At 59.5% G+C, this 20,578-nt stretch overlaps 1 protein-coding gene across 3 annotated transcripts; it reads right to left on the minus strand.

Moving 5' to 3' along the window:
• Positions 1–678: 678 nt before the first annotated feature.
• On the minus strand, positions 679–20,326 carry GGA1 (golgi associated, gamma adaptin ear containing, ARF binding protein 1). 3 transcript variants are annotated; one of them, XM_027540851.1, is made up of 17 exons: positions 19,663–20,326; positions 15,723–15,807; positions 14,373–14,448; positions 13,376–13,474; positions 12,252–12,375; positions 11,740–11,840; positions 10,814–10,894; positions 9,594–9,734; positions 9,432–9,513; positions 8,144–8,251; positions 7,347–7,448; positions 4,493–4,551; positions 3,872–4,077; positions 3,250–3,443; positions 2,073–2,242; positions 1,755–1,865; positions 679–1,659 (listed from the first exon to the last, which is right to left on the minus strand). In XM_027540851.1, exons 1-17 carry the CDS (start codon positions 19,703–19,705, stop codon positions 1,549–1,551), a joined length of 1,893 nt encoding a protein of 630 aa, XP_027396652.1. In that variant the 5' UTR covers positions 19,706–20,326; the 3' UTR covers positions 679–1,548. The 3 variants fall into 3 exon arrangements, with proteins under 3 accessions (XP_027396652.1, XP_027396650.1, XP_027396651.1); XM_027540849.1 differs by having other exon boundaries at positions 7,347–7,499; positions 19,663–20,325; XM_027540850.1 differs by having other exon boundaries at positions 3,872–4,038; positions 7,347–7,499; positions 19,663–20,324.
• Positions 20,327–20,578: the final 252 nt, after the last annotated feature.

Raw genomic sequence — 20,578 nt, forward strand, 5'->3', positions numbered from 1 at the left:
TCTAGGAAAGAGAAGTGGCGAGCAGGCTGCCCCAGATGTCTGCGAGCAGAGCGCGGAGGGCTCCCTACCACGGGGTGCCTTGCAATGGCTCCGCTGCACGTTGGTTGGCTCCCTCAGCTGCCAGTCTCTAAGCCACGCCCCAGGCCGGGACCCCAGCTTCCCAGTGAAGAGAAACACCCCGAAAACACAGGGGGAGTGTGCTATCCCGGGCAATGGCAGGAGGCCCCTGCAGGGAAGAGGCTGCGGTTGGTGGCGCCTGCGCCCTGGGAGCAGCCTCTGGCGAGAGGGAGAAGCTGAGGCAGGGGCCTCGGGTGGTGCTGCACTGCAGCTGTGCTTTCAGGGCTGAACGCACCAAGAGGAAGTCGTGAGTGGCCAGGGGCCTCCCCTTCAGTGTCTGCAGCAGCTGGGGCTCCTAGCAGGCCCAGGCAGCCACTCGCTTCCAGCTGGGATGGCTCTGGGCCCCCCACAGCCCCCCGGGTTCTCTCTGGTGACTCAGCAGTGGCCACAGGCCCCCGAGCAGGGCCTCTTCCGGTGCCGGGATCCGGAGCGGAGAGGAGGGGAACCGTGGCCTTATTTCCCAGGAGAGGCAGAGGAGTCTGCGGGGCAGCCCCCGGGGACCTTGCATGCCTGGATCCTTCCTGACTCCCTCTCTCTCAGAAGGGCCAGAAGAGCAGCTGGTCCAGGAAAATGGACGTTTTATTTCCATAAATACTCCTGCTCTCACTCACGCACCGACCCCACTTCTGCCCATGGATAGGTGGGTGAACAAAGCCCAGTGAATGAAAGAGACACGCAAGAACTCCAGTGTAGGACCTCCCTTGGCCAGGAGCCCGGGAGCCCCCAGCTGTGGGCACCGCCTGGGGCATTACCTTTGGGCCAGCCGTCACATGACCCCCATAGTCCCCCCACCCAGAGGCCTGACAGCAAAGGGGCCAGGCGGGTAGAGTGAGATCCCCAGGAGTGGGGGACAGGTGGGGGGCTCCCCGCACTGGGCCCCCTGAGATGGTGACCACAGGGCCACTCAGAGAGAAAAGCTAAGAGAATCAAACCACAAACCCGAGAGTGCAAAGGGCTGGGGGTGCAGGCGTCACCCCCACAGTCACCCGGTTCCTATGGAGGAGGCCTGAGCTGGTCCCGGCTCCAGCCCGGCCCCAAGTTATGGCTGGGCCTTCCCATAAGGCATAAGAGACAGGCAGGGAGGACCCCTCCCCAGGCTGGGGTCCGGGCTAGGCCTGAGGCCCTGGCCCTTGCCCGACAGCCATGCTTCTCCCCCACGACCCCAAGTCCTTCTGGGGCCGTGTAGGCCCTCCCTGCTCCAGGCTCCCACCTGTGATGACAGTCCCCACCAGTGCAAACCCAGGCCCAGCCTCCTGCTGGGTTTGGCTCCGTAGGGGAGGGGGCAAGGATGGTGGGGGCTGCAGGGGTGAGGGGAGAAGCACCAGACCCAGGGGAATATAGCCGTGGGAACACACCCAGGCGGCCACGGCCTCCACCTAGGCTCGGCAGCAGCCAGTCCAGTGGCCCCTCCTCTCCCCAGCCTTCTCGGTTCTAGAGGCTCCCCCAGGTCTCTGGTGGGGGGAACTGGTCCACGTCCCCCATCTCGTTGTAGGTCTGGTCGCCCATGGTGAAGAGGAGCTTGTAGCGGAGGCGAACCTTCTCCTGAAGCAGAGATGGCGAAGGCAGAGGGTCAGAGCGGGAGAAGAGGCTGCCCCCACCCCATGGCCACACCCTGTCACAGCCGGGCCCCTCATCACCTTCTGGGGGTTGGCAAGGAGCAGGACCTGCGTGATGGCTGAGGGGTGAACGATAGGGTTAAACGCTGGCAGCTCCGTGCCTGAGGGTGGCTGAAGCTTCACCTTCATGACCTGTGGAGGGTCGGAGGGCAGATTGGGGACAGCCAGCCCTGGCTTCTTGTCCCCAGTCCCTCAGGAACAAAGCCAACCTCCTGTGAGCTCCACCCTGAGGGCCCCAGGGCCCTGCCCTTGGGTTCCCTTCTACCCCCTGCTCTGGAGAGCTGACTCCACATCCAACCCCACATCACCCTGCTTTGAGGATAGGCACATCCATGTCACCTTGGGGACAGCTGACTGGAAAACGATGTTGCGGATGGGCTGGGGGGCGGTGCTCAGCATGGAAACCACCACCACCAGCACGTCGGAGCGCCCAGGCAGCGGGTCTCGTGCAAAGTGGAAGAGGACCCGGAAGCCATGCTGGTCATACACGGTCACTGGCAAGATGCTGCCTGGCAGGGGAGACGGGGAGAGATTGATGGGGGCAGGGGGCGGAGGCGGGGTGCCAAGCCTGAGCCCAAGCACATCCGATCAGCCCCTCACACCCAGCTGACCTCAGGTGCTCACTGCTCTGCTGGAAATGAATGAAAAGACCCAGACCCAGCGTGCTGCCTTGACCCTGGGCAGCAGTGCAGTCAGGGGTATAGTCTGGGGCCAAGATGGGCAGGTGGACTTCTAGCACGATGGTGGAGGCAGGACGCCCACCCTGGAACTGAGTCCTAGTCGGGCTCACGCAGTGCCGCGTGGCTGCTCCTGGCATGCTGGAGTAGAAGGGCTATGCAGGAGCTGAGGGCACGTTCTCGCTGTGTAGCCCAGGCACAGTCACTCTGTGTCTCTGAGTTCAGGGTCCTCCAGGCTGCTAAGACGCTGGCACCACTAACCAGCTCCCAAGGCCTGCCCTTGTCATCGTGAGCTTACAAGATGGACAGCGCTGAGAAGCCTGGCCGGTCTTCCTGTCTGGTCATAGTCTGGTGCTGTAAGTGGCCCCTCTTTTGCTCGTGGGCAGAAGCACAGGCTTGGACCTGAGTCTTTATCCCTATGGTCTTGGGGAAACCCCCCCCAGACCTCGCTGTGTCCTGGCCCTGCCCTTCCTGGGAAGCGATGCAGGGGCCACCCATGAGAAGTCCCCTGGAGTTTATTTATTCTTTTGGCCATACTGCATGGCTGGTGGGATCTTAGATCAAACCTGGGCCCTTGGCAGTCAAAGTCCAGTAACCACTGGACTGCCAAGGAATTCCCCATCCTGGAGTTTGGAATGCAGTTCTGTGACACTCCAGGACTGATGAGGAAACTGAGTCCTAGGAAGGCGAAGCGTCTTACCCAGAGCCCCCCACCGAGTTGGGCAGGGCTGGGAGGGGAGCCCATCTTCCCACCTGCTGCCCCCGATCTATCTTCCAACAGCACAAGGTGGGGGGAGGAGTGGGGCGCAGGCAGGAAGCCACGCCACTGCCCTACTCACTGGGTTTGATGGACTCCAGAGGCACAGTGATGTTGGCCAGCGAGACCTCGGTGGGCGTGGGCTGCTGCGGAGGCCCGGGGGGCTCAGGGGACACGGTGTGGAGCAGGCCGGTGGCACTGGAGCTGGGCAAGCTGCAGCTGCTTTTATTCTGCAGGTCCCGGAGTGTGAGCCGGGGGGCTGGCTGCTGCTTCTCCCTTATTGGGGGGATGGTACATTGAGAGGTGAATCTTCAGGGCCCAGAAGATGAGGGGCACAGGAACGGCTGGGGTCCTCGTGGTCCCTGACGGCTGGCTCAGATACCCTGTCTCTCTGGCCTTGGTCTCCTTGCCTTGGAGAAGGCAACTCAAGCTCCCCCACCCACCTGGGTTCAGAGCCCTCCTTCCTGGCAGCCCTCTGGGTCTTTCTCAGGGGCCGGCAGGCCTGGGGGAGGGTGTGTGAATGGGGCATGGACCCCGCTCTCATATGTTCCACGCCTGCCCTGGTCACTTCTGTGTCCCCGAGCCCCGGGCAGCACTTGGCGTGCGGTGGTGCTCTGGCCATGCCGTTCACTGACCAAACCGGCACTGGGCCTCTTTTTGCTGGGCCCGGGGTAGGGGAGGGTCTGGGTAGGGCGGACCCTCACCACCGCACTTGCTGGGACTCCGGGGGCAGTGACTGCTGCAGGAGGGTCTTCCCCAGGAGGTCGAGGTCATCCAGGCCACTGCTCGCGGGCGGGGGTGTCTGCGCTGGGGGCCGAATGTCCACACTGGGGGCCGGAGTCGGGGCTGGGGCTTCCATGCTATCGGACGACTGTTGGGTGTACAAAGGATGCAGGGCGGTGAGGCTGCGCTGAAAAGGTGTCGGGTCACCTGGCGCTGCCCTGAGGCCCCCTTCCCTCCTGGCAGGTGACATCTGGGGAAGCAGCAGCAGAGGAACAGACAACATCCCCACAGGCCTGAGCCCCTGACTCCAGGGCCACTGGTGGCCAAGTCTGATCTGGGGTTCTACTCAAGAAAACATCCCATTTCAAGGACCTCAGAGTCACAAGAAAGGAACGGGAAGCCTCTAGCTCAACCCAAGGGAACCCAAGGCTGAGACCTCAGGGAAAAGCGATGAAAGTTGAGGAGGGGCCCACCCACCTCCCTCCATCCGGAGATGGCTGCCCCCTACCCCCACCGCCCCTGCCCTGGGCCCTCCTGCCCACCTCTCCCGTCCCTGCCCCCTCAGGATGCCTGTCCCAGCTGCCCTGCCCAACCCCTCCTACCTGGAAGCTGTTCCACCCAGCACCATCCAAGCCAGAGAGGGGTGTGGGGTCGCTGAGGCCTACAAAGAAGTGAGAGAGAGGTAAAGGAGCTGGATTTGTGAGCAGAGGCAAGAGGGCTGGGGGGACTCTGTGTCAGGTCAGGGTTTCCTGGCTTCCACCTTCCCCCTGCGCCCTCTCTTCCAAGAGGTTCAGCTCAAAGGGGACAACCCCCTCCCTGTCTCAGCAGAGAGAAGCAGAAACTGAAGATCCCAAGGGCCCATTCTCTGGCCCAAACACACTTCCTCTCTTGCTGCTCAGAGGCCGACTCAACCGCTAAGGTCAGGGTTGAGGTTGCCTTTGTTTGACAGTGGGCAGGTGGGAGCTGGCGTGGGGGGTGGGAGACACTATGTGAGGTCCGTTTTCTCACAGATCCAGGTGGCAGGAGTCAGCATCCTGTGCCCGTCCAATGACTGACTTGATGGATAGATACCCTCTGAGCATCAGAAGGGCGCTGGGCCCAAGCCTGACCGACTCTGAGCAACCCTGGGCTGGGCCGCAGGGGCCCTGGGCACAGCATGCAGATGATGGCCAGGGCAGACATAAAAGGCCTTGTCTGCCCTGGCATGTGCCAAAAGGTTGGCTGATGGGGGCAAAGAAGGCAGTGGTCCCTCTGGAAAGGCCTGCTCATTGCCTGCTGGTCAGTAGAGGGGAGTAGGTCACCAGGCAGTCTGACCTCTGTCTTGTTTGTAGCAAAGCGTGAATAAGACAGTGAGGCTTGGTGTGCTGCAGTCCAAGGGCAGTCACAGAGTTGGACATGACTCAAGTGATGGAACAACGGGCTGATGCGCTACCTGATGGGCAGAAGTAAGGGAGGCCGCAACTGCTGGGCCTCCTCGTCTGGACACGCCTGAGACCAAGGCCAACAGTGGAGACTATCAGCTCCCACACCCTTGAGGCAGGCACTGCAGACATGGGCCTCAATCCTCAGGCGACCTTAAAAGGTGGGTGTAGGCTTCTCACGCCTCCCTTAGGGATGAGGAAGCAGGTGCTCAGAGGGGTTAAGCAACCTGCCCACGGTCACACCACTGGAAAGCCCAGAGTGTGGATGTGACCAGAGCAAGGCCTGAAGACTGGCGTTCAGACAGAGCTCTGCCACTCAGCTGTGACCCCGGGCTGGTGACAACCTTCCTGCGCCTCAGGAGACAACAGCAGCATCTGCCTCTGAGGACTGCTGTCGCTAACGAATCGGACAATTCAGATGCAAAGGAGCTGGGACACCCTCCCTGGCAGACGGGAAGCCTGTGCTGCCTGCCCCACCCCCACCCCGCACCCTTCCTGCCACAGAAAACCGTTCAGGACGAGCCCCCTTTGTGGTCCCAGGCTTCCTCCACTGCCCCGAGCAGGGGGGAGCTGGGCGGCTGCTGCCCTGCCACGTCGGGTTCTGGTTCCCACATTTTCTTCACTTTGAGCAGCAAGCAGAGGAAGCTGGAGGCTCAGGGCTCTGCCGTGACAGCGGGGACAGGAAGTGCCGAGCACACACACAGCCTCTCACCCGGAGGTGGCTTCCCCAAAGCCGCTGGCTAGGGGTGGGGTGGGGGCTGGGCTCACACACCCACCACCAGGTCAGGTAGCTGCCGCCCAGTGCTGCTCAGTTCTCTCAGAGTCTCCCCCAGCTCCGAAGGCAAAGGGGGCGGGTGGTGGGATTCTGATGCAGGCCTCAGGACGCCCTGTGGTCAGAGCCTCCCAGGGAAGGGGTGCTGGCTGACCGGCCCGCAGAGGAGACTTCGACCTGGTCTGCTGTCCCCCTCCGCACTCTAAGTCCTCGCTTCCCTGTCCTGGCTGATGGCCGAGCCAGAGCAGCAGAGAGGCTCCCGGGGAGGCTTCAGAATCGGAGGGTCTCACCCAAAGCCCGTGGCCCTTTGGACAAGAGGCTCAGCTTTGGGAGCCTGGCTCTGGCATCTGTAAACCAGGGGTGCTGGCCTCACTGTGTCCTGGGCTGAGGGGAGCGGGGCTAAGACAGCAGCGTGGTGTGTCAGGGGTGCCCCCACTGGGACCCCGGCCCTCCATCGCTTCTTGGAGTCCGTCAGGTGTGGGTTTTACCTCAGAACCAATTCAGGAGAACTCAGTCTGACTCGGCTTCCAAGTCACTTTCCTAACATATCCTCTGAGACCCCTGTGACAGGGTAAGGTCTCCTGTGACAGAGCCCGACCACCTACCTCTATTTTGTCACAACATCAGGGCCACTGTGAGGAGATGGCTACTAGGCTCTCGTGCTTCAGTGCTCTCAGATGGGGCGGCTGCCCCTGAAAGTTGGGAACTTGAAAACTGTGTGCCCGGCTGGGTGCCCCTGCTCTGCCCCAGGGTTGAGCCCGTTTCCCCGCCAGGCTCAGGAGCCCCAACCCCTCCTGTAGTGACTGCAGGCCTGGTCTGGGACCAGTGGGGGTCACAGAGCTCAGCTTTCCTGGAGCTTCTAGTGCTCAGAGCCTAGAGCTCCCCTCCTCTTCCTCTCAGGGGTGAAGAGATTGCTGATTTTTGCCTGGGTAGCTCCCAATTCTAGGCTCTAACCTGCTGTAGGGAAGTCCCTTTGTTTTCCCTTAGGCTGCCAGAGCCTAGGTGTGGCTGGCTTATCAGAGGTGGGGCCAGCCTCACCCCAGACAGTAGGACCTGGCGGGATCTCCTTCCTTTCTCTGAGCCTCAGCCTCCTCAGCTGTGAAATGGGCCTGATGCCCCTCCCCCATTCTCCAGAGGACTCAGGAGGAGGAGGAACAGGCTGACCTGACCACACTCTGAAAGCTGCCTTATGTGCCGGGGTATCACCCCCGACCTGCAGCTGAGCCTGCCCTACTCCGGGCCCGGCCCCAGCCCCTTCCTCACCCAGAGACATGAGCTCATCATCAAGCAGGGACACTGAGGTGCTGGGCTGCTCCGGGCTGGCCTGGTCGCCAGGGCGGGTGGGCACAGCTGGGTAGGTGGCGCCTGTCGGAGGGAGATCCAGGCCTGAGAGGTCCAGAAGGGCCGAGGTGCTCCCTGGGGTGGGGAAGGAGAGTCAGGCCAGCCCCGGGTGGAGGACATGCAGAGTCCCTGGGGTCGGGGAGCAGCAAGCTCCCCTCCTGGCCACATTACCCTTGCCTGGGATCTGCTTGCCAGGCCCCTTCTTTGGCACGTGGTGTCCCTTCTGCACAGAACGTACTTCCTGCTTCCCTCATAGTTGGCGGATTGCCTCTCGTCCTTTAAAGCCCTTCTTAGACTCCACTGTTTCTGGGCAGTGCCCCCCAGCCTCTCCCAGCAGGGCCCGTTCTAGCCTCCCCTGGCTGTCGCTTTACCCGGAGTGGAGCTGAGCTGCAATGCTTATGTGTCAAGCCCTCCCTGTGCACTTCTGATAATCAAACTAAGCCTTGGGATGTCATCCAGGCCCATACAAGAGGCGTCAGATTTGTCAAATGAAAGGGAGGCCCTCTTTCCCCAGCCTGTCCTTGCCAGACCCTCAGCCCCCTCCCCTCTGCCCCGCATCCAGACTTCCTCCCCTGCAGCTGCAGGCTTGGCACAGACTCCTCCCCCAGCTCTCCCAGTGGGGGCCTCCCTCATCTTAAGGGGCCACTGAGCTCTGGGACCAGTGCCCCACCCTGGATTCTGGCCGGTGGGCCCTCCCAGCTCTCCCGCCACCTCCTCACCGGGGATAGAGGCAGCGGTGGCTTCGCCGTTGACCTCCTCGCCCCGCACCAGCTGCTTGTACAGGTTGATGACCTGGGTAAGGTTGTCGTTGGCTTGCAGGATCTCCGCTGGAACAGGCAGAAGGGGAGGGGCTGGGCTGAAGGACTGTGGGGGCCTCTGGGGGAGGTGGGGAGGATGCCCCACATGCATCCCAAGCCTAGTGGGAGGGGCGTGGGGCTTGGGGACAGCCCATCCTGACTCCTCTGCCTCAGGCACCCCGTGACTCTCATCCAGCCTCCGGGCTGCCCCCTGCCAGCCCCTCAACACAGACGCAGGCCCTGGTCTCCAGGCCCCCACACTGGCCCTGCTGTCTGGAAACCCCTGGATCTCCACACGGCTTCACCCTTTCCTGCTTTCCAGTCTTTACCCACGTCACCTCAGGGAGGCCCTCCCTCACCCCCGGCCCCACACCCCAGTTCCTTCCCTGCTCTTCTCCATGCCCCTTACCACCGCCCAACAAACTGCCGGGCTCACACCCTCAGGCTCCTGTGTCATGGGATAAGAGCTCCTGGGGGATTTGGCTGTTTACTTGGGTCACTGCCATAGCCCCGGGCCTAGAACCGCGTCTGCCGCAAGCCGGGTCCTCCGGGGCAGGGCTGAGGGGGGCTGAGGGCCGAGCCTCCTGGCTGCACCAGGGACTTGGCATGCGGGGGGCGCTCAGGGGAGGCTATGAATGGGGCTGAGATGGTAGCAGACCACTGCCGGGAGGCACGGCTCGTGTGGGGGCACAGAACAAGGATGAGACCCTTACATGTGGCCACGGGGCCCAGCCATGGAGGCGCTCAGGGAAGGCCATGAATGGGGCTGAGATGGTAGCAGACCACTGCCGGGAGGCACGGCTCGTGTGGGGGCACAGAACAAGGATGAGACCCTTACGTGTGGCCGCGGGGCCCAGCTGTGGAGGTGCTCAGGCCTGAGGGACTTGCTCTTGGTTTCAAGCTCACCCTTACCAGGAGGCAGCGTCTGGAGGGAGAGCCTCCAGTCCTCCCTGGCTCTGCCACCACTCTGATGATCTGGACAGGCCACTTCCCTCCCTGAACCCCAGCTGTGAAAAAGGAACAATTCCCCCTCCTGTGCAGCTTACAGGCAGTAAACGAGATGTCTGCCAAGGGGGGGCTTGGCCCATAGTTTCTCAGGGTCAGCCCCTCAGCTTCGCTTCCTTCTTCCTCAAAGTGGAGAAACCCAAGATCACTGCTGGAGAAGGGAGGGGGGGCCCCCTAGTGGTAGCTCCTTCTAACTGCAGCTCACCTAAGGCCTCGTCGTTGTCCTCCGTGTCACTGGCCAGTCGGAAAAGGGTGGGCCGCATGCGCTCACAGCGCTGGTACAATTCCTGGGGGCAGCAGGGCGAGCAGGTCAGGCCGGCGGGGGCACTGGGGCGGGGGGGGGGGGGCCGGGGGGGGGGCGGCGCACCTTCATGAGGTCCTCGCTGCTCCGGGCCGCCGCGCCACCCTGGCTGTGGTTCATCACCATCTCGGTCAGCAGCTTCACGTTGTTGTTCACCTCCTCGATGGCGCTCGCCCGCTTCGAGATCTTCTCCATTCGCTTCTGGTCCTGGGGAGGCATTGGCAAACAGCCCCGGAGAGCCCGGGTCAGGCCCGGACCTGAGCCAGGATGCTGCCCCCCACCACCCTGGAGGCGCCCGATGGGTGTGGGATCAGCCCCTGCAAAGAGCCCCTTGGGCCCTGGACAGGGCACTCTGGTCCAAGAAGCCCTTGGCCCACCCTGTGTTCACTTTTCCTCTCCTCTCGCCAAGGCTCTAGACGCACAAGCTCATCAGAATCTCCAGGGGTGGCCCAGGGATCTTTGAGTCCAACACATTTGCCAGGTGATGCTGGAGGCCTGGGGTCTAGATCCACACCTGTGGTTCTACAAGACCCTCCCGCTCCGTCTGTCCCTTGAAAGGAGGTGCCTGTACTTGAGAGGGAAAGGGAACCTGAGTGGTCACCAACAGAGAAACTAGTGCCAGGACCCCGTGAGGTGTCTGTCGGTGTGTGGCAAGTGGGGGGAGCTCATGGCCTTGAAAGGCTGCTGCAGAAGGGACCCTGCTATCCTGCACCCACTCTGCTCACCCCACACGCTTCTTCCTTGTGGAATGAAAGGTGGGCTTGTGCTGTGCTGTCTGATACGGTCGCCCTCCTTGAAAGGGGCTGCCCTGACTTTCTCTGGGTTGTCAGAGCACATAGCTTACCCTAAGATAGCCCAGAATGTCTGCCTCTGTGTGTCTGGACTGCATTCTTTTGATGACTTACTCTTATCAATAAAAAAGATTTCAGCATGCACCCCCAACACAGGTACACGTCCTTATGAAATACATGTATATTCTTCCTTCTCTGTTTACATACTCTATCTTAAGTACAGTAAGAGCTAATTTCCTTCTAACTTTTATAGAAGAGGTAGTCAGTCTCACAGAAGCCAGCGCAGGTCAGCTCGGCTGCTGGGAAATGCTTTCTTCTGCACTTACTGACCCTGGCTCTGCCCACAGGGTCCCCTGACTCAGTCAGCCCTTTCTGTGCTGTCACGGCCCTTTAGCTGGGTCACTGCAGAGTTCCACACATATACACAGCTCCCCTCGGTGGCCCAGCTCAACATCCCCTCCCGCCACCTCCTTGAGCCCTGGGCTCGGCTATTACCTCCTGCACCATCTCCTTGATGAGTTTGTTGGCTGCTCGGAGGTCCTCGGGGTGGGAGCTCTTCAGCAGGCGGGCCAGCATCTGCGGAGAGAGAGGGACCCGCTGTGACGGCACTCTCTGGGCCTGGGGTCCTGTGCTGGCTCCTTTTCCTGGAGGTGGGACGTGAGTAAGTCACTAAGCTCTCGATGGGGTGGCAAGGACCTACTGACAGTGGGGACTTCCCTGGCCGTCCAGGGGTTAAGACTCCACTCTCCTGCTGCATGGGGTGTGGGTTCGATCCCTGGTCAGGGAGCTAAGATGCCACATGCTGTAGAGGCCGATGAAATAAAATAAATGAATCCTATGTTGTTTTTTTTAAAGAATCTACTAACATCTTAATCTTACGTGGTGGCCGTGGGACAAGTGCCACACTGCATGTAAGTGCTTTCCACAGTGCCCAGCAGAAATAAGTTCTCCACAAATGCTGTGAAAAATTACATTAATGTTGCTAGAGAATTCTTCTGGAAGGAAGTACAGGAAACTCAACAGCAGGTACCCTCTGGGACTAGACTGGGTAGAGAGGAGCTTTTTTTTATCTTACCTCTGGGCTGTTTTAAGTTCTTGCCCATGAGCACATGCTTCTTTAACAAAAAGCTAGCAAAATTACTGCTGAGAGTCACAGACATAAAGACAGGCAACCTGCTGATCAGCCTGTGAAATGCCCTCAGACCAACCCCCGGCCGCCAGGCTCAGGCCTGTGTGTACTAAGCGCAGGGCACCGCGCGGGCAGCATCACCACGCGTAAGGGCTTAACACCTGGCGCCTGCACCCGCCACACAGCCGTGCTTAGTGCAAGCCTCTGATCCAAGGACAGTGCCACCATGGGCTGGGATCCGCTGACCCTCAAGGGGCCTGGGGTCCTCCTCTGGCCCTCCCTGAAGCCTCACCTTGGATTTCTCCTCATCTTCAAAGATCACATTCTTCGGCCGTGGTGGAGGAACGGGAAAGGTGGCATCATCTGGCAGCTTGGGGTCGGCCTTCACAATCCCTGCAGTGGGGAGACTGTCTGTCTCGGGGCTAGGGCGGGGCGGGGTATGGGGGGCAGGCAAGGGTAGGAGGGAGCGTGGAGGCAGGCTTTCTCCAGCACGCTGGTGCTGCCTTTCCGGGTCAAGGCCTGCTCCTGAACTACCACGCCAAGCAGCAGCCGGCACAGGGTGTACTTAGGAGCCTCTATTTTGAGACCATTCCATGGGGGGCCACTCTCTGAGGGGAAGGCTGACTCAAACCCATCTTCTCTGCAGCCCATCTGGCCTCAGTCAGAGCCATAATGAGGCCCCACTGACTCTGTGGTCTTGAGCAGTTAAAAGGCACACCCATGATCTTGCTGACAGGGCCCTGAAGCTGCTGGAGCCCCAGGGCAGAGCAGAGACGGTGGTCACCCCCACCTCTGGGGCCTCACCCTGCTTCTTCAGCATCTGGTAGGCTTCTGCAATCTTCACCTCCTCGGGGAGGCCAACCGTCCAGCTGTAGAGAAGCTCCAGGATCTTGTTCTTCACCTTCTCTGATGTCCGAGAACCTAGGTACTTCAGGGACCGGGGGGAGAGGAAGCTTTGCATTGGCTGGCCTCACTCACTGCAGCCCCAACCCCAGCCCAAACCTGGCTGCCTTCCCAGGACTCCCTCCAAAACCTCAGCCTACAGGACCCTCATGTCCCACCTGACCAGCCCGGCAGAGCTCCAGGCCCTGCCGCTCCCAAGCTGAGATGGCCCTGGGCGTCCCAGTCCCCTACCTGTTCAGTAAGGTGACAGCAGAGAGACAGCACTGGGGACGCAGAGCTGAAAGGCCCAGAGCCCAGCATCTACTCACGGTTGGCTCATGGAACCCCTAACATTGTGACCTCAGGGAGGAGGAGCTACCAGGCTTCTGGCTGACCAGGGAAGGAGCAGGTGTGGGACCGTTTGGCCCCAGGCCCCATTCAGTTTCCCAGCAGTACACTCGGCTGAGGGAACTAGCTTTCACACTGATCAACTCCTGAGAACAGCTACTGGGTCATTCAGCTGCTCGGGCCAAGGGACGGGCCTGGGTGAGGACGGGCGAAAGGGGTGGGCTCTCACACACCCAAGAAGAGGCACCAAACCTGTTCGTGCCCTACGGGAGGACTCTGGGGCCTCAGATCTGAGGCTTCAGGAGGCCACTTTTGTAAGTGGGGACAGGGACACCCTCCACTAGACACCTAGTGGGGGCACCAGGGCACCCCACCCTGGTGCCCAGACCTGCCACGGCTAGGTCTGCAGGGAGAGAGCTCAGACCTGAGCAGCCCACACTGGGGAAGCTGTTCTTTCATTGCAGTCATTTCTCCCTATGTGCCGAGCTGCTCCAGAGTCAGCCAGCCACCGGGCAGCCTGGAACATTCTTCCTAGAAGCCCAGCTGTCCTGGATTCAGCTGTGTGAAGGAGACCTTGAGAAAGGGTCTGTGTGTGCTGGGTCAGGAGGAGGGCAGTCACCCTCCTCTCTCGATCTGGGATCCTCGCTGTTCAACCCCCCATGACAGCACAGGTCTGAGCATATGATAGAGGCACCCACCTTGGGAGACACGACCTTGATAAGCTCGTTGAGGAAGCGGAACTTGCCCACCTCGTCGTGGAACCTTTTGCCGCAGCTCTTCATGCATGTTTCCAGCACCTGGGGGGGAAGGTGTGAGGTACGGGGGCCCCTGGGTGGGTCAGAGGAGGCAGCCTCTCTCCCACACCTCAGCCAGGGCCCAAAAGTCCAGAGACCAGCAGTGAGAAGGGAGAAAATGACTTGAGAAAAAAAAGGATTCTGAGGTTCAGAGACCCCTGAGATTGATCACCACCCCTGGAACACAGGGCCGGGCCACTCTGAGAGCCTGGTGACACCCAACTCACATCACTAACTTAGTCCCTCCATGGCCTGGCCACATCTGAGTACCACTTGTAAATTACTTTCTCACTATTTTCCTTTGATGGTTTTTTGGAAATGTAAATAGGCACCATCAACCTCAGCCTCATCCTAAGCCATACATATGTGAGAACTAACACGTGAGGAGAGGAAAAAAAAACACCGAAACCCTAACATGTTAAAACAAACACCGGACTATTAAAAGGGTGCCTGGGGTCCTGTGTCTGGAGGCCATCAACAGGCTGGCCTTGTCGGGCTCCGCAATGATCCGGGAGCTCTATAAACACGGAGACTCCTGGATGCATGTACTACAGGTGTTCTGTCAGCAGGGCTGGAGTGGGGCCCGGATTCAGCCTCCAGAAGATCTGAGGGACAGCCGGAGCTGGGAATCCCCGGACCAGGTGACCGAGGGCTTCCTCCCTGCAAGAGGCCTAACTGTGCAGGGTCTGGGGTGGGAGGCCAGCCCATTGGTTCACTGGTTGCCATAGGGCGCTCAAAGGCTGGCACACACCCTTATTTAGGCCATCTTGGCTCAATTCCCTTGGGCTCTAAAGAGGAGCCTGATGGGACCCCAAAAACCTCAGTCTCCCCCCCCACCCCACCCCTGGTGCCATCCACATGGTCAGGAGACAGATGGCACTGTGTTTCTCCTTCTCCTCACCGTCAGGGCCTGGACTGCCTCCCACTCCTGCGGGGACTGGATCTTGTGGGCCAACAGCCGGGTGGCAAGTGGAGGCCTGCGGGAAAGGAAGAGCAAAGAGCCAGACTAGTCACAGAGCCCCAGGCACCCTGAGAGTGCTGCCACTCTTCCCCCTGGCCCTGGAGTCTGCAGAGGCTCCTGCAGGGCATGCGAAAAGGCCCAGCTCCCTCTTCGGACTGACTAGGGCCAGAGACTCTGGCACAACAGAGCAGGGCCAGGCAGGGCGCGCAGGGCGGCAACCTTTGAAAGGGACGAGCTCAGCTCCTTGGCTGGCTTTACTGAGAACTATGACCTGCATATCCTTGGGTGGCTGTACAGACAAGTACTGAGGCAGGGGCCCAGCCAGGGAGCAGAACACAACAATGTGCCCAGAACATTCTGCCGGGAGAATGTGACATCACCTACCCGATCCTAACACAGACATGCCCACGGTCTACAGGGGCCCAGCCAGGGAGCAGGACGCGACAATGTGCCCAGAACATTCTGCTGGGAGAATGTGACATCACCTACCAGATCCTAACTGTCACCAGTGACAGCAACAGCTAACACGTACTGAGTGGTTAATGTGCAAGGCGACTCACCTCCATTTTCCTGCCTAAGCCCCTAAGAGCCCCCTGAAGCAGGCAGCACTATCACCCCCACTTTACAGTCGCAGAGATGGAGGCTCAGAGGCATCCAGTACTCACCCAGGCAACCCCCTAACTGAAGGGATGGGACTCGGGCCCGAGCAGCTGGTGTGGGGACCACGCACGTCAGGGTCCACATGGCATCCTGAGTGGAGCGCCTGCACTTGTGGGGGTGCAGCGGAGGTGAAGCACGCTGGGCTGTGCTCCCAACTTCAGCACTGCCTGGGAACCCGCTAACAACGTCCCCCCTCAAGGTCCCTGCTGAGTGGTCTAGTCCAAGCCTGGACGCACCACCAACGGACAGTTCTGACAAGCACACCATGTGGGTTTCATGCGGGCAGTTCAGGCTCTGCCTTGAGCAAAGGGTACCCCAACTGGGGAGCATGCAGTTCTCCGGCAGTTTCTCCCCAAACAAGCCTGGGCACGAGTCAGGCAGCCTGGAGCCTCGTCAGGTCTGTGAGATCTTAGGGCAACTGCTGAGTTCCCTGAGCCTCAGTTTCTTCACCTGTAAAATGGGTCCAGTAAAATGGGTCCAGGCACAGAGTGCCTGATGCCATCATTAATCTGGGAGCTCATTAAGAATGCAAACCGAGTCTCAAGCCACCCTCATGTCTGCCCAAGGCTGGGTCTGGAGGGTGCATGGCAGGTGCTGAGCACGTGAGCAAAGGACAGGGAAGTCACCTACCCCTCAAAGTCCTCGTTGAGCTGCTCACAGAAGCCGTTGATGCTGGCCCAGTTCAGCTCCTTGTTCAGGGGGTTTGTGGCTCTGTCTGGAGAACAGAGGGCTAGTGTGACCTGGTGAAAGGATACCCCTGCCTCTTTCAGCTCCTGCCCTGGGGTACGACTGAGCACACGGAAAGGCCTCTCCTTGACTCCCTGCCCCAACAGCCCCAAGACCCCAGCACTGACGTCCATCAGGTCAGAGCACAGAGGGCCTGCTGGCCGCTGGCTTCCCCTCACAGCCTCTCCCCAAAGGGCCCCATGTCGAGAGAGTGCTCAGGGGCTGCTCCCTTACTGTCACTTCTGCTGTAAGCCTCTCCGCCTGTCTAACCACACCTCCTCTGATTCTGCTCCTAAAATGTCCCCATAATTCTCACGGAATTCACTCTCAGAGGAGATCTAGAGGTATGGGAAAAACAGCCGTAGTTCCAAACGCAAGGAGCTTCGCAGCTGGGAAGTGGGCCAAGGGCAGCTAGGTTCTCAGTACAAGGCGACAGAGGGAGGCAAAAGGGTCATGGGAACTGGGAACCAGGGGAGGGGACTCAGGGGAGGCTGCCCGGAGGGGCAGCACAAGAGGGAGTACCAGGCTGGGGAGGACATGACTTGGAACAGCTCAAGGGCTGCATGTGAGAAGAGCCGTGGATAATAGCCCAGGGCAAGGCATGAGGGGCGTGATAAGGAGCACAGCTCAGGTATGCCTCCTCCCAATCTAAGGTCACACCTGCCCGGGGGGCAGCACTGGCAAGGCAGTGTGCGCCTGTGTCCCCCCAGACCTGACCCTCATCGCGAGCCCAAGTCTGCTACTGCATCGCATCGCAGCCGTTTATGTACACGTCGGTCTCCCCCCAGTAAATGAGTGAATGAACATGGGCTTGGCGGCAGGCTGGCAGGGAGAGGTTCTGGGGGAATTCAAATCCAGAGTGGGTAGTGGCTAGGAGAGGGCAAACAGGAAGGGGTGGTAAACAAGGCCAGACAGAACCGCCTGACCCCCCCCAGTGTCGGTCAAACAACAATTAAAGATAAACAAGATCCTATTGTAGAACACAGGAAACCACATTCAACATCCTGGGATAAACCATAATGAAAAGGAATATAAAAAAGAATGTATATATGTGTAGAACTGAGTCACTGTGCCATACAGCAGAAATGAACACAACGCTGTGTATCAACTATACTGCAATAAAATGAAAAAAAAAACAACCAAAAAAACCACACAAAAAAACTATTAAGTAAGTCACATAACTTTCCCGAACCTCCATTTCCCCATTTGTAAAGTTGCGGCGAAATAAGGAATGATTTGGGATGACAACATACTCCACCCAGGGGGAGCGGCGGGGGCAGCCAGAGCTGGATCTCTGTCACCTCCCAGCCTGTCCAGGTCAGTTCTGCCCCAGCCTGAGGACTGAGTGGGGGCTGTGGAGGGAACAGCCCAGGAGGTGGGACACAGGAGCTGTGGCCAGGGACAGGCTGGGGACTCGGAGTGTGGCGCCTGCCTATTTGGGGTCCTGTGCTGTGGCGGGAGGCCTGGTGCCCTAGGGTCTCAGAGCCTGGCAACCAATCATTCAATTCATATTTATTCAATAAATATTTTGAGTGTGGGACTGTGGCAGTGAACACAACCCCCATCCTCCTGGAACTCAACAGCTCAGCATAGGAAACACTGACTGCTCAGACAAGCCACCAAACAGGGTGCTGTACACTGCTGCAGAGTGCTGTTAGGAAAAACAGATCATCAAAAAAAAAAAAATGGAAAAGAAACTCAGAGCAGAGAGACGGTATAGACAGCGTGTGTGTATTAGTGGGGGTTGCTGCTCTCTGGGATGGCCCTCAGAGGTCCAGCTGAGCAGAGACCTCAATGAAGCATTTTCCCTGTGCACACGTCTGTTCTTGGAGCCCTGCAGAGCCCTCCACTCCCTGGGAGAAACGAAGCCCCTGCTGACCACTCAGGAATGCCAGAAATAGCTGCCTCCCCGCTCCCATCAACTCTGCCTCCCAGTCCTGCAACAGGGACGGAGCCTGGGTAACATCAGTCTGCAGTTAGAAAGATAGCATGGGGCTGGATATTGCCTACTTAGTGACACCCAGCTGGAGGAACCTAAAACAGGAAGTCTCTTAAAGTGCCAAGAGACACGTGAGTCTGAGTGAGTTCCAGAGTCTGCTCCTAAGTCAGAAGCCAGGGAGGACGAAGCAGTGGCATCATGGGACATCTCTGCATCTGGTTCAGAGCAAGGGCCTCTGGGTCCAAGGAGATCTGATCAACCTCTCTGGGCCTGGCCCTCAACTCCCAGCCCTCCTAGCTCTACCTGGGGGGAGCACTTCCCCCAGCAGGCCTCAGGGCAGAACACCCAGGGAAGGAGATGTTTCACAACAGGGTGTGACTCCACTCTGTCACTCTACAGTGTTGACAATGTCATATTTTACCCAACAAAGACTACTCTCACCCCCAATCACTGCAAGAAAAGAGCTTACAATTTCGCCATGGCACCAACAGGAAGAAACAGAGAAAACACCCTCAGCTCCAGTCTCTCAGAGTCCAGCCTACTGCTCAGATCAAACCCCTTGGCCTCTCAGTAATCGTCCACTGTTGCTAAACCTGATACCATTCTGTATCACCCACAGCTCAAGGCCTGTGTCTGGTCAGATCTGTCTGTCAGGGCCCTGCTCATCCCCCACCCCCAAGTGATTGTGGAGACCTAGACCCTTGTGGCATTCCAGAACCGTCTCGATGGCCGCTGAGTGCTTCCTTTCCATGCCTGCCCCCTCCACTGGCCAGACTGACTGTGAAACATCACTGGAGACGGTGTGGTTCTGAGACCAACCTCCAGATTCAACGCTGCACAAGACTGGCTTAAAAGGGGATGTCCATAATTCCAAATCACCCTGTGCGGCTCCCTGGTGTGCCTGGGACCGAAGGGCTGAGCTGAGGGTTGACCCAGAGGCTTCCCTGCAGCCCTGGTGCAGAGGTGAGTGGAAAGGAAGAGAGCTGTCACTAGTCCAGGGAGAAGCAAGCCGTGCTCTGAGGAGCACAGTCCAGAGTGGGTTACGAGAGGCGAGGACCTTCTGCAGTGTGAGATGGGGAGGTCAGGTGGACCATGTAGGGGGCCAGCACTCAGAAGCCGAAGGAGTGGGGAGCTGGGTCTGAGGAGACACAGGGAGGGATGCACGGGCCTTTGGAGCAAACTCGGTGAGAGGCAGGAAAGGAGTTTGTGGTGGCGGTGCAGAAATCTGAGGGATTGGACGAAGGGTAGTGATACAGAGCTTGAAATTTCTTCTGGAGTTTGAGACGGGGACCCTCCCAAGCCTGTGGAGTTCAGGGGTTTCTATGTGGCCAGAACTTGGGGTTCCATGGGTTAGTGGGTCCTACCTTCCTGGGTGGGGAAACAACCAAATCTGAGTTGCAAGCTCAAGGAACAGATAGGAGGGAGTTCCATCACGCACCGCCAGAAAGTGGAGGATTCGGGGCTTTAAGGGGAACAGGGGTCCCTCCCTCCTGGGTGTATGGTGAAGCCCTCGGGGACGCTCGCCTGCTCCCTCCCGGGGTCCAGGGAATGACTTGGGTGTCCGCTCCGCGGATAAGTCTGGGCCCGAGGAGGTTATAGGCTGCGGTCTCCATCCCGGGAGTTCTGGGCGCCGAGCTGGGGGCAGCTCACTCGGCCCCGGGGGTCGAGGCCCAGGAATCGGAAGGATGGGTGGCACTTGATCCCACTGCGGGTCCATGCAGCTGGTGGGGGTCTCCCTTCTTCACCCCAGGATCTAAGGTATGGGTTTTGGGACACCGCCCCTCACCGGGCCGGGGGCGGAGCGTGAGGAGGGGGCGCCCTGTACCCCGCCCCCGTCGGGAAGGGGACCGCCTAATGCCCCCGGTTCCGGTTCCGGTCCGGCCCGCGCCCCTCCCGGACACTCACTGATTCGCGCCTCCAGAGTCTCCGGCTCCATCGCGGGCTCCATCGGCCACAGGCCCCCAGCCTCGGCACCGCCCCCCGCCCCCCGCCGCTCTCGCGGGACCTCCTTGGCACCGCCCTCCGCCGATTAAAGGGGCAACGTCCGTCCCGACGAGCCGGAGCGGCGCGCCAGAGCATTCGGCACCATAGACATGAAGACGGGCTTGCCTAGAGCGTCATCTGTTCTTCCAACCCCTCCAAGCGGCGTTAATGTCGCGAGAGCGACTCGCCTCCTGCCTTGTTCAGAGCGCTCGGAAACAAGAGAAAGCCGAGGGACTCGGGACTGTGGGCTGCACCATGGAAACCCTGCGGGACGCTCTAAATCGCCGTGCGTCACGGAGATGCCTATGACCGCTTCCGGAAGAACGTTCTGGGGCCATGTTTCTGAGGGGCTCTGAAGTCACTTCCGGATCCCTGAGCGGATATTCCGTTTAGCTGCAGAAGTGGGGAGGGGGCCCTTAAAAGGGCAACGGCACCTTGGCTGCTGTGAAAATGACGTTTGAGTGCTTATAGTGTTCCAAGCACTGTTTTTAAGTATTGTTTAATGATTTGCTATTTTTCACAACGTGAACCAGATAGTTTGTCTGAGATCACACAAGTGGCAGAGCCTGAACCCTGTACTATCTCCTGCATCCATTCTGCAATCAGTTCATGCACTGTTTATTCGTCTTGTTCTGGGACAGGCGCCGAAACAGAAAGAGAAGGCCAGATATTACACGTGATGGGGGAAGCCCAGGGATAATGGCAACATAGGAGGGACCCCTACCCTAAACTGGGGCGGGGATAGGGGATTGCGGGACGTGTGTGTGTGTGTGGGGGGGGGGCTGTTTTGTCAGGAGGTTTCACAGAGAAGGTGATATTTAGCTGGAAGACAGAATTC

This window comes from Bos indicus x Bos taurus, chromosome 5, assembly GCF_003369695.1.
Source record: "Bos indicus x Bos taurus breed Angus x Brahman F1 hybrid chromosome 5, Bos_hybrid_MaternalHap_v2.0, whole genome shotgun sequence".
NCBI classification, from domain to species: domain Eukaryota; kingdom Metazoa; phylum Chordata; class Mammalia; order Artiodactyla; family Bovidae; genus Bos; species Bos indicus x Bos taurus.

Bases quoted from the DNA above. Each gene is read 5' to 3' on its own strand.
- GGA1 (XM_027540849.1), bottom strand. From the start codon at position 19,705: ATGGAGCCCGCGATGGAGCCGGAGACTCTGGAGGCGCGAATCA. The intron at 14,449-15,722 runs GTAGGTGACTTC...CCTTTCCCGCAG, and splicing joins CTCAACGAGGACTTTGAGGG to GCCTCCACTTGCCACCCGGC. The intron at 4,552-7,346 runs GTGAGGAAGGGG...ACTTCTTTGTAG, and splicing joins TGATGAGCTCATGTCTCTGG to GCCTCAGCGACCCCACACCC.